The sequence below is a fragment of the Jatropha curcas genome, chromosome 4 (assembly GCF_041381405.1).
Source record: "Jatropha curcas cultivar XTBG-Jc1 chromosome 4, XTBG_Jcur_1.0, whole genome shotgun sequence".
In the NCBI taxonomy this organism is placed as follows: domain Eukaryota; kingdom Viridiplantae; phylum Streptophyta; class Magnoliopsida; order Malpighiales; family Euphorbiaceae; genus Jatropha; species Jatropha curcas.
Window position 1 is genome coordinate 22,891,696 of NC_143154.1, and position 16,612 is coordinate 22,908,307.

The 16,612-nt window shown below is 34.2% G+C and overlaps 1 protein-coding gene across 5 annotated transcripts; it reads left to right on the top strand.

The window, feature by feature from the left end:
• The first annotated feature begins 4,781 nt into the window (after nt 1-4,781).
• Nucleotides 4,782-16,013, top strand: LOC105647244 (tRNA-specific adenosine deaminase TAD2). Of its 5 annotated transcripts, none has more exons than XR_016320513.1 (8): nt 4,782-5,002; nt 5,182-5,253; nt 6,572-6,609; nt 8,675-8,741; nt 9,264-9,423; nt 9,531-9,627; nt 10,164-10,748; nt 14,100-14,203. XR_016320513.1 is itself a non-coding variant. In XM_089720391.1 (8 exons), exons 1-8 carry the CDS (start codon nt 4,853-4,855, stop codon nt 15,795-15,797), a joined length of 735 nt encoding a protein of 244 aa, XP_089576517.1. In that variant the 5' UTR covers nt 4,782-4,852; the 3' UTR covers nt 15,798-16,013. The 5 variants fall into 5 exon arrangements, 3 of the variants coding, with proteins under 3 accessions (XP_089576517.1, XP_089576518.1, XP_089576516.1); XR_016320512.1 differs by lacking the exon at nt 14,100-14,203 and adding an exon at nt 10,985-11,247; XM_089720391.1 differs by lacking the exon at nt 10,164-10,748 and adding an exon at nt 15,751-16,013.
• The last annotated feature ends 599 nt before the right edge of the window (nt 16,014-16,612 follow it).

Consider the following 16,612-nt stretch of genomic DNA (forward strand, 5'->3'; position numbering starts at 1 on the left):
GGGTGTTTATAAATTATTTGAATACTTACTTTTATTGAATTATGTTGCTATGTCGAAAATTTTTTATTTATAATTTCGCATTAAAACTAACAATAAAAATGATTGAAAGTAATTCAAGTAAAATCTATATATACATGTATTTTGAGTAAACTAATTTTAAAGCCACAATATCTATTAATTAAAGACCCCCAATGGCTTATAAAAATAAAAAAATATTAAATTTATAATTATCTATATATTTATTAATTATGAATTAGTTTAAAATTCAAAAATTTCGAACATTTCAAAATTATAATTATCTATATATCTATTAGTTATAAGTTAATTTAAAAAATCATACACTATTAAGTGCAAATAAAATAAAACTAAAAATAAAAATCACCTAAAGTGTTTTAAGTTTTAAATAAAATCTCAAGAATTAAATGGTTAATTAATTCATTTGCATAGATCTAAATTAACAAACATGAATCGAGGAAAATACGTACCTCAAAAAATAAAAAAGGTCACAAAAAAATACTAAAGAAATATAAAATTGAGTAAAAATCCTCTTTCAAAGATAGAGAGAGAGATAATAGATTAAATGAAAGAATGTCCTTTCTCTCTAGCTAAATGAAAGGGGAAGCTAATTACAATGTGATCATCCCATGATGTTTCCAAATAATAATAATAATAATAAAAATAATAATAATAATAAAAGAATAAATAGAAGAAAAAAAAAAAGTCAAACATAGCTATAACAACACTTCAATTCTAGTTATCTAAAACTGATTATGTCAAACCTTTATTGATTAATGTTATTTCTGGAAAGAACAAATCCAGTTCTTCTCTCCTCGAATGAATATTCAATTTCTATTTGCTGGATTAGCAAAATACGAAAGTAGTACATGGGCTTCATCATTTGCTGTGGCCACATCTAATATGTCTGCAAAAATTTGAAACTTTTTAAAATTTTATATTATTGATGATAAGTAGTTCAAAATTTTTTACGTTTTAAAAATGGAAATATTAAAAATGAAAATATTATAAAAGTTAGTTTAAATTTCAAATATTAATTTATGAAAAAAGGAAAAATAAATGCTCAAAAATTATTAAAAATTTATCAAAGAAAAGAAAGAGAAAAAGCAATACTCAAACATAGGAGCGAAACATCAGTTTTGTAAAGTTTTTTTTGGTTACCGGATTATATATATATATAGATTGATTTAAGGTACTTAGATAATTTAATAAAAATAAGTAAAATTCTCATTTTTTTTTTCTATTGTTTTCTCTTCAAATAAAAAAGACTCAAAATATGTAAAGCCGAATGGAGACTAATTGAAATACTACTTTCAATGCTTTCTTCCTTTCTCCAACACCAAAAAATATTTTCTTAAATATTCTCCATAATTATTAAAAAAAAAAAAAAACAAAGGCTTAAGGACGGCTATTGTTTTTGCACAACATGAATTTACTTCCACCTATGTACCTAAACATGGAAATCAATTAATTTTAAAAAGGAAAAAAAATTTAAATTGTTTTTAAGTAGGCTTGCTGCAAACAATATAACAGCAATACTAGCCAACAATATTAAAAAATTGTTACAAATTTAAATGATTTCCATAGAAACAAAATACATGCTAAAACAATATGAGAAGGAATAAGCAAAAACAATTATCAGTCTCCATTGAAATCAAACTATCTCAAGTTAGAATAGTATTAGATCCATAATATAGGTAATAGGTGCTCAGATTCAAGTCAGACAGAAAAGGTCCTTCGAAAAGAAAAGAAGCCTTTCTGTGTTTGATAGTCCTAACCCCTGTCCACTCCTGTTTTTTGGTTTCATCCAACAGCAGTTCCCCATTTTCACGAGTGCTATTAATTTTTCATCACCAATCTTCTCATGAGTGGTAATATCCATTGGAACAACTTGCTTATTTTGCAAGTCCTCCATTCCTCTTCTGTTAGAAGATTCCTGCTGAGGAACAGAAGAATTCAATGATGCAAGCATAGGAGAAAACATGGACCCTGCCCTAGTCCTTCGAAACCGATCACCGAAATTGTTACCCGCCCTACCAGTGGCCCTTAACCAAGTACCCCACGCTTAGTGAATTTTCTAGTCGGATTAGCAAAGAGCAATTCACAAAAAGAGTCCGTGTGACTTAGACATCCACAACTAAAACAGAAGTTAGGGAGCTTCTCATATTTAAAAGTCATAGTAACAACTCTCCCACCTCAGGTGAAGCTTTTTCTAACGTTTTAATGGGTACCTCACGTCTGCAGAAAACCGAAATCGCATATAGGATCTCCAAAAACTAGATATTATATTAGCGTCATATTCCCTAAATTGTTCACTAAAGTTATTCCCTAAATTGTTCACTAAAGTTGCCCAACTGAGTTGCAACTGATTTAGATAGGAGTACTATCGGAATATCGTGAACGTGAACCTGTATCCAGAAGTCCACCGAATGAAACTTAACTAAGGAATGATCCTCACCCTTTTGAAGTGGATGGAGTAACAACATATTGTTGTTGAACGACCATAGTCCTCTGTCTCTAACCCATCAAAATTCCAAGATATGAAAAAACTGAATAAAAAACACGTGCCCTAAATCCTCAATGCATATTCCCCAACTAGGCTGCTGAAGGGTAGCCATGTGTTCCTTATTGCAGGGAAATTAATATTGCGACCCATAAGTAATCGCCCAACCATGCAAAAGTCCGACTCCACCAAGATAACTAGGGTTAGAGACTGTTGGACCGGCATCTCGTCATCGTCCATAGCCATGCTAGCGAGTTGTTGTAATGTAGAATCCATAGCAACGTCGAAGAGCAGAAAGCAAAAACGCCCTAGATGCGAAAAAAGACAAAACCCTAAAAAGAAAACCCTAAAACTTGCATAGAGTAAGAGAGAAACTTGCACAATGCAAACGTTAATTTTTAAATAACTAACTATTATTATTGCATTTTGTTCGAAATAAGTAAATGTCTAATACCCTTTTAGTTTTTTTTTTTTTTTCCAATACATAGCGATAAGCAAATCAATTAATTTGATTTGTTTTTGAATGAAAATCAATTAATTTAACTAATTATGAACTCTTTCCGCAAGTGTGTAAACTCATATAGTGTTTTGAAAAATATTGTTTCTATTAATAATATTTAAATTTTAATTATTAACATTTTATAGACAACTATTAAAATCCTAAATCAGCTAATCTTACTTTCTACTACACTGTTAGGACTTAGGAGTTAAGAAGAGAAAGATTGCCTTAATAGAAATGAATTAATTAATTGCGAATAGCATAACTTTCATCTCTTATTGAAGAATTGGAGGCTCACTTTGATCATAATCAAAAAAGGACAATAAATGTTTACCATCAAAAAGCGTTACACTCTGTTTGGAAAGAAGAGGAATCAAAATAAGATGAATTGTTAATTTTCTTTTCATTGTCATTTTTCACCCTTGTGCTTGGTAATGAAGAAAAAAAAAAAAATTTATTTTCCTTTGTTTGGAAAAGGCAAAATTTTAGAGGAAAAAATTGTTAATATTAATATATTACCATTTTAACCTCATTTATCCTTTTAGAGGGCTTGATGATCATATAACTTCAATATTTAATTAAAAGTAGTTTGGATAATTACATAAAAATTGGAGAAACTTCAACATTCCATCATTATTTTCTCTTCCAAACGAAGAGATTCTATTTATGTGAGATAGGGAGGAAAATAAATTAATTTTTCCTTCATTATTTTTCCTTCTTTTCCAAATAAGGTAAAATTGCTTTCCACAATTGTTTTCCTCAACTATTTTAATTCCTTCAAAAGAATAAATCCATCCAAACAGAGTGTTAATTTAATAACTTAATTCAGCTTGCAATTAGGGTAGAAAAAGAATAGAAGAAAACGAACGAGAGAGAAAATAGAAGAAAAATAGTAAGTAAGTGCAATTTCAAGTTTTTAGAAAATAACTATAGATATTATGAGAAATCAATTTATTTAACTATCTTCGATTCCTTCAGTTAAAAAATTCTGAACTTTCTTTCTAAACAGCCTATAAAACTTATTAAGAGAACAACAAATGTTGTAATTGAAATTACAAAATTAAGGGTAGTATTAGTGAAATTTAAGGGAAATTGTATGTATTACAAAATTCAAAAGGAAGCTATGAATACTGATAACAAGGGAATTAAGATTAAATTCAAAGCATAATTAGATTAATATGGTTGGAATTTGAAAATAAAATTAACAAGGGTTGAAAATTTAAATGAAGATAATAAATTGAAATTAAAGAAATTTGTCTTGTTTGTGTTGCTTTTTTATTGTGTTATTTTTCATAGGATACTTGAGAAAGTGCTTGCATCACTTTATAAAGAAACCGATATCTCTTTTCTTTTATATTTTTTAATTTATCCACAACTCTTTTATTAATTATTTAATTAAATTAAAATATTTATACTTTGTTTGGATGACGTAAAATATGAGTAGATGTAAAATAAAATGTGAAAATATTTTACGATTTTTAAAATCTTTTACTTGGTTTGAGTGAAAATGTTAAGGACGGTGCAACGTAAATTTATTTTACATATTTTTATAGCCTAATTTTCACTGAGAAGTGAATAATATAATTTTGTATTCTTATTTTACGTTGTCCATCTTTTCAAACATAGCATAAATTGAGTTTTCAATTTACTAAGCCAAATTAAACAATTTTATGGGCCCTGAATAAATTTTATGGACTTCATAGAAGCCCAAATATGGGCTCAACAACTTCACTCTCGTCTTTTCTTATCCAAACGAATCGATCATTCAACATTAGCGCTTTTTATTTTTTTTTTCAAAGCAGCTTTAACGGACAGAGAAATTAGATGGAGAATGTATGAGAGGGTTAGTTTTGACAGGCTTAAACACCACAGTGATCTCTCTTGTTTCGCTATTCGTGGAGCCGCAAACGCGGTCTACTACTCCTCTTCCTCCGTTATTGGCGGCAACTCTGTCTCATTCTCCTTCCTTCTCATCTTCATCAACGGTAAGTATACTCAGACTGTTCTCTAGTAATGAAATTTTGCCGTAAGTTTAACTATTAGAGAAGCAACAGAGTTATGGTTATTAAAATTTTAGAAAGTATGGAAGTTAAGAGAGGTGAACTGTATTCATCACTTTGTCTTTTTGTTTTTCTTATTCTTATTCTTTTTGTGCATATGACAGATGGAAGTTCAAGTTCAAAGGGAATCGTCTTCACAGAAGAGTCTTGCATTTATGGAGCTTGCAATGGAACAGGTAATCCATGGACCTTCTATCAATAAGAAGATTAAATTAGGCAAAATAGTGAAGGCTTTCTTATGGCATTATGTTCTATCTCCATTTAGTTTTTACTTTCGGTACATTAAATGTTCCCAGCTGTTTTCTGTAGATGCTTACAGCATCCTTCATTCTTATCTTATCCATAAGAGAACGTGCAAGTCGCAAACTGTATTTCTAATTGCAGTTAATAGAGGTTCATTTTACATGTGAATTTGTAACAAAATATTTGTTCACGAGTTGAGATGTTATGTGAATTTGTTTTGTGTTCTTGTATCGGGTTGAGCTGCAAGGAGTGGGTGGAGGGGCACACGCACACATAACTTTGTTACATTTTGATTCTCAAATTCTAATTTCTGTAATTTATTAATTCATTTGAAAATTTCATAAGGTCTTTTCGAGGAGTATTTGGATTTGATTATTGTGGCCCCTACTAGCAAATGCTACTGACTTTGCAATTAACTCCTGTAGTCTGTGGCCACTGGCCAGTGGTTGCTACTGAGATGAAAATAGCTGACACACTAGTTGGAAGTGCTACTGAGTTAGAAATTACCAAATGTCAACAGTTTCCATCTGTGACTTTTAGCAAATCATTGGTATTTGGGTATCGCATCAATTGTGGTGCCCAGGGCATTGGCACTTACCAATTGCCACAAGAAATAAAAGAAAATAGTTTTTCAATAGAAATTGGTGGTTGCCTTTTGGGAGGCAAACATTCTTGTAGTTTCCCTAACATTTTTTTAGGTCAACCTACGTTAGGAGATTTGATGCTGAAATATGTATATGCTACTTAATAACGTGTATTTATTTTGCCATGCAGATAGTTTGATAACCAGTTTCTAAAAGCTTTCAATAATCTTACAATCATTAATGCCTTAAAGCATAAGTAGAGATAACATCAATACCTCTTACCTGAATGTAACAGTAGCCTTTTTGAGCAAATGTAGAGTGAATGGTTAAAAGATAGCCTCTTTGTTTGAGTTTCATACTCTGATCATCTTATTTAATGGATCAGGAAACTAAAACAGTAAATCCATATCTAGGTGTCTTTGAAAAGACAAAGTGTCTGCTAACTAATATTTCTGAACTGGACAGGGGAAAATATTTTTCCTCTGCATTAGATGGGCTCTAACGTTCTGTAGTTGCCATATGGTTTTCTGCTTCAGACATGTCGAGATTGTTTCTGCTTAAAATGAATTATATGTTTGCTGGTTCTGTCAACACATTTCAATTTCAATTTTGTGTCGGCTTTTTGACTTGTGACTCTTTGGTATATTATTTGTTGGTCATATGACAGGCAAAACATGCCTTGGATTGTCTTGAAGTGCCAGTGGGGTAAGCTCTTCTAAATTATGTCACTATATATATATATTATATATATATATTTTTTTTTTCTGGAGGAGGGGGGAGAAGAGAGAGGGAAAGGGGCATAAGGTGTTTGAGGTTTTATTTACAGAATTTATTTTATTTTACCATTTGCAATTGCACTTTACCTAATTTTTGATATAACATCATTTTTCTGAAGTTATATTTAGAAGTAAACAGAGGATGATCTTGCATTCCAGTTATCATAAAATTTAACGCAAATTCTGCTTGGGAAGCAATTAAAATGTACAACAACAACTAGAACTAAGCCTTAATCCTAAACTAGCTAGAAGCAATTGAAATGTAACTTAAGAAAATTCGAAATTGTTGCATTCTTGTAGCTTTTAATTTCATTTTCACAATGACTTAACAAATAATTCTACTTCACTAGGCAACCAAAACTTCTAGCGAGTACGTGTAGCAGGATTGCAAACTTCTGAAACCTTAAGTACACAACTTGATTATAAAATGATTGAGCATGTATTATTTTTCCCTTGGTAGAGGTTCAAATGATTAATGAAGGAGAAATCAGGGAAATGCAAAACGGCTAGTAGAGGACGTTGATATAAATGGGTGCACCTAAATGAATTTTCTTTTCTCCAAGAAAAAAAATGATTTCAATTCTGAGCTAATCTGAAAGTATCTGTTTAAGAATATAAAGGATATTAGGAAGAGTTTGAATGTTCCATTCATGATTTGTGATGACAAGGAAATAAAGTTGTAAGGTTGTCAAAAAGAAGTCAGAAGAGTAAATAAAAGAAGATAGAATAATGAATCAAGTTTTTTAGCAAGTAAGAACATGAAGAGATTTGAAATTTAAAGAAGCCTGATGGAAGAGATTTGAATGCTATGTTAATTATGAAAAGAACTCAAATATGTCAAGGCAGTTAGGGAATCCAAGACAGGATAAGAATAGGCTTCAGTTAATTGGGAGTAACCTGACTCTTCAGTTTTTCTGCTGGCTTATGGTTAGTTAAGTTCTTGTATTTTTTTGTATTTTCTGAATTGCTGTTAGTTTTATCCTTTACTGAAGGTTGTGGGTAAGTCAGTAAAGAATACTCACCTCAGGGTGAGCTTACTACTTAGATGCTTTTAGTAGTTATCTGCTCCGCACTTGGCTTGTGGCGTTTATCGTGGGCACAATAACTGGTACATTGGATGGGGATCCTTCCAAGTCCTCTTGCATTAGGGGAAGTGACCTCTCAGTGCTCTAATGAAATGGGAGGAAAATAAATGGTAATACAATTTATTTTTGCATAGACCACTCCATATTTTCAGTTAAAATATATCATTTCAGCAATTTAGGGTATAATTGACATATGCCTTGCCTGGACAAACCTAGTCCTTGTCATAGTTCATACAGAAGTAACAATATGTATGAGTAATAGGTAAAAAACATTTGATTTAATTGAAATAACTTAATTTCATTAGTCAAATTTTCAATTATATTAGGATAATGCTCAACCCAGCTGTTGCTAAAACTCTGTTTGCTTAGTTTGAGTTATGTTCTTTAAAATGTTGGTTTCTTGCTATCAAAAAATTCGTTGCTAATTTTTATGTGCTCACATGAGGGTGAGCCGTGAGCCAGGATTGACTGAGGAATTTAATTGAGACCCTGCTTATTCTGCCTCAGTTGAACCCTGGGCAACTTTAAACAAGACCTGCTGGTGTTTTGTTGGCTGGTTTTTGGCTTTACTTGCTAAGGATTTATAACCTAATTTGGTGAATTACCCCTGCATTAGAATCAGGATTGACATTCTTTCACAAGATGATGTCCATCAATATTGATGTGCAGTTCAGATGTCGAAAATGAACTAAATTTGCATATACATATATTGTCATATGTCCTGAAACATACTGCAATTATTAATCAACATTGCTGTGCTCCCTAGAAATTTAGGCTTCTTCAGTTAACCTAATCAATTTTTGCAGATTACACTTTTCCTTCCAGAAAAAAGATTGATTCTTTTACTTAAAATCTGCATTATTATTTAGTCAGATCCTTCATCACTAAAACTATTTTTTCATTGACCAGTTGTGTGATTGTTGAAGGTGGCATAGTCATTGCATCTGGAAGAAATCGAACAACAGAGACAAGAAATGTAAGTTAATCAATGCATCAAATATTTTCACCTTGGTTTACTCTTCTAACCTGCTTTTATGATATTCTATGGTAAGTTTAATCATATCGAGGTCCCTCTAATTTATTTTAGTTTTTGCATGTGAGTTGCTTTTCAGAAATCATCTAATATATAATGAGCTAGCAGTACCTCGTAATTTAATAGCTAGCAGTACCTCGTAATTTAATAGCTAATTGGATGTCTATAACTAATCTCACCTTTGTTCAAGTGCAACACAACTATGCCATGTTAGTTTTGTGCATGTGAATTGTTTTTCAGAAACCATCTACTACATAATGAGCTACCACCTTGTAATTTAATAGCTACTTGGATGTTTGTAACTAATCTCACCTTTATTCACCGCTGCTCAACTATGCTGATCCTTGAATTGCAATATAATTTAAAATTTGTATCAAACAACAACAAGGTAGAAATCAGAAGAGCATTCGGATAGGTACTCTAAAGCTTTTGCAATTTAGTTTCTACTTTAATTTCTTGTCGTAGGCCACAAGACATGCAGAGATGGAAGCAATCGATGTTCTTCTTGAGCAGTGGCAAAAAAGTGGACTTTCAACTTCAGAAGTTGCTGAAAAATTTTCAAAATGTACTCTTTATGTTACATGTGAACCATGTATAATGTGTGCTGCAGCTTTGTCTATCCTTGGTATCCTCTTGTTTTCAAATAACACTTTTCTAATTCTTTTAAATCTATCAGAGCTTTATTTATTAATCTAATTGATAATTTTTGACTTCAGTTGTTCACTTGCTTAGGTATAAAGGAAGTGTATTATGGATGTGCAAATGATAAATTTGGAGGCTGTGGATCAATATTGTCACTGCATTCTGGCAACTATCAGCCACTTATTAGGTTCATTTCTATTTTTCGTTTGGGTTAATTATTATCATGATGTTTGAACTGTGTCAATTTTTTTTTTCTTTTAGTGTGTTAACGTTATTATTATTATTATTATTATTATTTATCAATTAAATGTTTGGACATACAATCTTTTTTCAATTAAATGCATTTATCTGGAATCTTTTGTCAAAAAAATTAAAATGGATGATTAAATTACATTTGGACATCCATTCTCTTTCTCTCTCTTACTCTTTTTCTTTACCTATTCCACTTTATATTGTTGTTTCTCTCTTTTTTTCTTAAAAAAAAAAAAATAAAGTTTCACTCTTTAACTTTTTCCATCTTCTCGGATAATATCATATGCATTTAGCAGTAAATTGATATGTTGTTTATTATATCTTCAACCACTGTTATTATACAAATTTTATCCAGAGTTTCATCATAAGCCATGGCAATATATAAATCACTTCCTTGGTTTCAAATTGTTATGAAACGAATAACATAACGTAGTAGTTGTATAAAACTTGATTGTCCAGTTCCTGATGCAGGGATCCTCACTTTAATCTTAGCCGATGATATCTCCACAGATCATTCCTCTGATTTAGGAACAGATTACAATTAATTTCCTGTAATTAATCTCTGCAATTCCTTTCCATATTCTGTTTGTATTTTCCCTATTTAAAGGGTCTTGTACATCAATACAAATCATCAAGAATTCCAAATCCTCAAACACTTTCATGGTATCAGAGCTTCGGTTCTGAAAATTATCCCTCCCTCTCCTTTCTCTCTCACATTTTTTAGCTGCTGCCGCCGATAGACATGACACAAACAGAAGACCCATCTTCGAACCTACCCATAATGGGCTTGGTGGAACACCCCACCTTGTCCCTACCCAACACAAACTCCATGGCCACCAAATCAAATTCAAAACACACCCACTGCCCATTATGCCGCTTATTCAGAACAGCAGCCATACGGCCCAGCACCACCATATCCCCCTCCACCGCATACTGGATATGATGCTTTAAGTCCTTCCGATCTCAGCCAAGCTTATAACACGATGCAACTCAACTACACAGATCCAAATCTGATCATGGATACAGGGGCAGAACGTCATGTCACCGACAACCGAGGTATGATTCGCAACCCTGACTCTTTTCCTGTTAACACTAAACTTTTAGTCGGCAACGGACACTATTTACCAATTGAGGGCTCAGGAACAGGTTACCTTCCCATCCTTAACCGTACATACATCCTCCCAAACATACTTTACAGTCCACAGATCATTAAAAATTTATTATCTGTCCGCCGTTTTACACGTGATAACAATATTTCTGTTGAATTTGACCCTTTTGGTTTCTCTTTGAAGGACCTCAAAACGGGACAGCTCCTTTCTTGCCACAATAGTACCGGAGATCTCTATCCTGTCACTCCACCAACCCTACCATCACAAGCTTGTTCAATCACATCTCCAAATTTACCTTGGCACGATCGCCTCGGTCACCCTGGCACACAAGTTTTAGATGTTTTAACCAAACAGTTTGGTCTTTCTTGTAATAAGAACAAGCATTTATTTTTTTGCAATTCTTGTCATTTATCTAATAGCAAACGATTACCTTTTTATGAGTCAAATTCCTTTACTTTTTCACCATTTGATATAATACACTGTGACTTGTGGACCTCCCCTATTCCAACCAAATCTGGATATAAATACTACATGGTGCTAATTGATAATTTTTCCAATTATGTGTGGGTATACCCTCTCAAGTTCAAATCTGAAACTTTCACCACCTTTACTAAATTCCATAAACTCATAGCCACCCAATTCAACCGTAATATCAAAACTTTTCAATGTGACTTGGGGGGAGAATTTGACAACCATAACTTCAAAATTTTTGCCCAACAACATGGTCTGTTATTTCGTTTTTCATGCCCCCAAACATCTTCCCAAAATGGTCGGGCTGAACGCATGATTCGTCGTCTCAACGACATCATCTGCTCACTCCTCATCCATGCTCAATTACCACCTATGTTTTGGGTCGAAGCACTTCACACTGCTGCCTATCTCCATAACATCCTTCCAACCAAACGTCTCAATTATTTCACACCCACTTTTGCCTTATATCTCCGCCACCCGACATACGATCACTTACGTGTGTTCGGGTGTGCTTGTTATCCCAATACCTCCGCAACCCAACCCCACAAATTACACCCAAGATCCGTTAGATGCATCTTCCTTGGATACCCTCCAGATTTTAGGGGATACCGATGCTTTGACCCTACAACCGGGAAGATCCACATATCACGACATGTAACCTTTGATGAACAAACTTTCCCATACACCATTCCAACTCCACCCAAAACATACACATTTCTTGATGAACAACCACCACTAGGATTTAAGTTTATACAACCTCACCCAACACCAAACACCACCCAAACCCAAAAACGCCCAATCTCTCCTTACCCCATAATATACACCCACCGCCATAAACAACAGCCCCTTAACCCAGTGGCCAATGCTACGGCACCCCAACACACTGCTGCACCTGTCTCACAAAATCCCAACACTCAGACCACTGCTGTATCAAAACCCGCACAGAATACCCATCCAATGACCACCCGCTCCAAAGCTCGCCATGCCCTTATGACCACCTCAATTTCACCAATACCCACCTCTTATGTAAAAGCTTTTTCTGACCCTCATTGGTTAAATGCTATGCAGGCTGAGTTTCGTGCTTTGCAAGAAAATGATACATGGGAACTCGTGCCTCGCCCTCTTGACCGATCGGTCATTCGGTGTATGTGGCTTTTTTGTCACAAATTTAAATCAGATGGGTCACTTCAAAGGTACAAAGCACGTTTGGTGGTAAATGGCAAATCTCAAACGGTGGGCATTGACTGTGGCGATACTTTTAGTCCCGTAGTGAAACCCGCTACTATACGGACTGTGCTATCCATTGCAGTTTCCCGTTCTTGGCCAATACACCAGTTGGATGTCAAAAATGCGTTTTTACATGGGCATTTAAATGAAACTGTTTTTATGCATCAACCCCTGGGTTTCACAGATAGAAGATACCCTCATTTTGTGTGCAGATTGAAAAAATCCCTTTATGGGCTCAAACAGGCGCCACGGGCGTGGTACACCAGATTTGCAACCCATCTGCTGTCTCATGGGTTTCGCAGCAGTGTGTGTGACAATTCCCTATTCATTTTCTCAAAGGGAAATCAGCTTGCTTATTTACTTCTGTATGTTGATGATATAGTGCCCACTGCCTCTTCTAATGAGTTATTACAGAATATTATCCGCGTGCTCTCACGCGAGTTTGCAATGACAGATTTGGGCCGGGTGCATCATTTCCTGGGAATCAAAGTGACACGGACATCTAGTGGGTTATTTTTGGATCAGTCTCAATACACAAAGGATATCATCTCCAGAGCTTCAATGTCCTCTTGCAAACCATGTGCCACCCCAGTTGATCTATCATCAAAACTGAGTGCTTCTGATGGACCTCTATTCCATGATCCAACATTATACCGCAGTCTTGCTGGCGCATTACAGTATCTCACATTCACACGCCCAGATATATCATATGCTGTTCAACAAATATGCCTCTTCATGCATGAACCGCGGGATCCACACTATGCCTTTCTCAAAAGAATAATCCGATATTTACAAGGTACAGTTGACTACGGTATAAGAATTGGCAAGACAAATAATACACATACCTTGGTAGCATACTCAGACGCAGATTAGGGTGGGTGCCCAGACTCCAGAAGATCAACTAGTGGCTACTGTGTTTTCCTTGGTGATAATTTGATTTCATGGTCTTCAAAACGGCAGCCTACTATCTCACGATCTAGTGCAGAGGCAGAATATAGAGGAGTAGCCAATGCTGTTGCAGAGACTACCTGGCTTCGCAATTTACTTCTGGAATTACACCTCCCACTTCAGCAGGCCTCCGTCGTATACTGTGACAATGTTTCCGCAGTGTATATGTCTGACAATCCTATCCAGCATCAACGCACAAAACACATTGAGATCGACATACACTTTGTAAGGGAGAAAGTTCGACTAGGCCACATTTGGGTCTCACATGTCCCATCTGCTTTTCAATATGCTGACATCTTCACCAAAGGCCTATCTCGACAGTTGTTCTAGTCATTTCGATCCAGCTTGAGCGTCTGTCCTCCGCCCGCCCAAACTGCGGGGGAGTCTTAGCCGATGATATCTCCACAGATCATTCCTCTGATTTAGGAACAGATTACAATTAATTTCCTGTAATTAATCTCTGCAATTCCTTTCCATATTCTGTTTGTATTTTCCCTATTTAAAGGGTCTTGTACATCAATACAAATCATCAAGAATTCCAAATCCTCAAACACTTTCATTTAATTAGTGGATATTTAATTTAAATTGCGTCTTCCATTTATGTGCATTGTGCAATTTAGGGCATGTTTAACATATTCTATATGTTTGATAGAGAGGAAGCTGCTCAATGGAAGGGTTTCAAATGTACTAGAGGAGTAATGGCATCTGAGGCAGTTTCGCTTTTACGATGTTTCTATAAACAAGGGAACCCTAATGGTAAGTGAGTTCAATAGTCAAGCTCTGTTTGAAAACATCCTAGGACGTGCTAACTCCCTTTTTTAGAAGCAAATCAAACAAAAGAGTAATATATATATATATATATATATATATATATATTGGAATGGAGGGAAGAGAGTATTCTTTTGAGTTAGATTTTGGAAATGCTTGTTAGGCATTCTGTTGGATGGTAAAATTTAAGAAAAGGTAGCAAGTAAAAAACTGAAAAAAGGCAATGCTTCTTGTGAGCTCGTTCCAAAAAGTACTTGCCGGATATCTGGAGAAATGGCTATTATTTCCAGATATATCTTCAAAATGATGAATTTTATTTTTGATATAAAAGATGCTGAAGTGTTTCTGTTTCCATATCCATAACTCATGCAAACATGCTTAGAAAGATTGTTAGAGACTAGCATGATTCTCCAATTGCAACTTTTGTTTTCTTGTGAAGAATCATAACATGAAAGCCGTAAAGACAAAATTCAACAACTTGGCTAAATAATTGGTTCCCACTTCTTTATTAAGGTATAACCCGTGTATTTGAATGTGTATTTGGACCTCTAATATTTTAGTAGTGAGGGGAAAAATAATGGTTAACTAATTAGCTCAATGTGGGCAATTAAAATTGATGAAGCGGAAGTTGTATTTATATTTTTGGGCTTCCTAGCTTAAACTCAGACCAGAAAGGGTGAGTAAGCTTTCTTCATATATTTTGGATTCAGAACTGATATTTATTGTTTCATATACCAGTTTTGTTTGGTGGATTTTTAGTATACAATGGTTGCTTATAATGATCTACTTTATGAGCAAATGCTTTATACTGCAAATCCATCAACATAAGCTAGTATGTGAAACAGTAGATATTAGAGTTCGGAAAGGTCAAATCTGTTTGGTGATTCCGTCAAACAAGTTGCAAAAACTTCTGGATAGGTACCCTACATCTGAACTGAATTCTTTCTGGTTATGGTGAATCGGGAAAATGTGAAGAAAGTCTCTTGCCATTTGTGTTCCAAGTTTAAAGCTCTAACCCCAATAATACGAATGCAACTTGGCCTTAATCAATTTTAGCTTATCCACGTCAACCTGTCCCAACATTAAAGGGCATCATCTAGACATCCATCAAGAAAAGATAAGTTTACAGATATCATACATAACATTGACAAAATAGACATAAAAAGATTCCAACTGGCATTTACATTGGGAAAAACTAACACCAACAGTGGAAACAAACTTATTTTATAGCAAAACCCAAATATTAAAGGCTGTGAAGAATAAACCAAGTTAGAGAACTGTTCCTAATAAAAACGAATGAATCTTGGGAGCGCAGAAAGGACGAATACAAAATGTTCTTATATAATGATATATCCGTTAGTGTGTTGGATTAGTTTTAGAATTCTGCTATGCAGTGGTGGATGTAATTCCGTGTTTGTGTGCAAATGACATGACTAAACCTAAGGCTGTTATAATTTCTTTTGATGGTTTCTTCAATTTTGGTCCTTTGCTTTAGAGTTGACTCTAGACTAATGTATCGTTGCTTGCCTTTCCAGCTCCGAAGCCTCACAGGCCAGTAACTTTCCAGGTAACACATCACTAAAATATCTTGAAACTATCAGAGTACCTTTCGCTTCCTGTTCTCATGATTTAAGACTTGGACTTTCAAACAGTACTTGCTATATGTGATACATACACAAAGGAATGTATAAGTTTAGAAATATTTACTTGAAAATGTTCTATTTTCATTTTATGTGTCACTTCTGGAAGTGTAGACTTTAACTTTTTGTTCTTATATAAAATGAAGAACTCACGATGACTGAAGCTGTTTTAGAAAAAACCTTCGTTGAACGAATTTGTGAATGAAATACGGAACATCTAACTTGTCTACCCAAGATTGAGGCCTTTGATAGAAAAATTTAGGTCTTTGTTGCTTCTTTTCTCTTCAGGAACTCGCATTTTCTTTTTCCATTTGCTAAAATGCGTCATATTGTGCTTGGAAAGGTGAAGTGAGAGTAATTCAAATGAAGGATTAGAGAACATAACTTCCAAATTTTGAGACTTCTTTCCTTACTCTTGGGATATAGAAAGATGTCAAATGCATTGTTAGGAATCTGCGGAGGGCTGCACATGAGTTGGGTTAGTTGATTTAATTTTACTTAATTTGTAAGTAGGGATGATCAAATGATCAGCTCCATTGGATATCCGGTCCGATTCGATCTGAATGAAATAGATAAAATCTGATCCATTTAGTGGTGGATCGGATATGGATTTTAAAATAAAACACAACGCGAATATGAGTCGGATATAGATATAGAATAATCTGATTTGAATCTAATCCGTGAAAGGTAATTTTGCCTTTTTGTTATATGTCTAAACTTGGTGATCGTAATTCTAGATGTGTCTTTGCCTTTATTT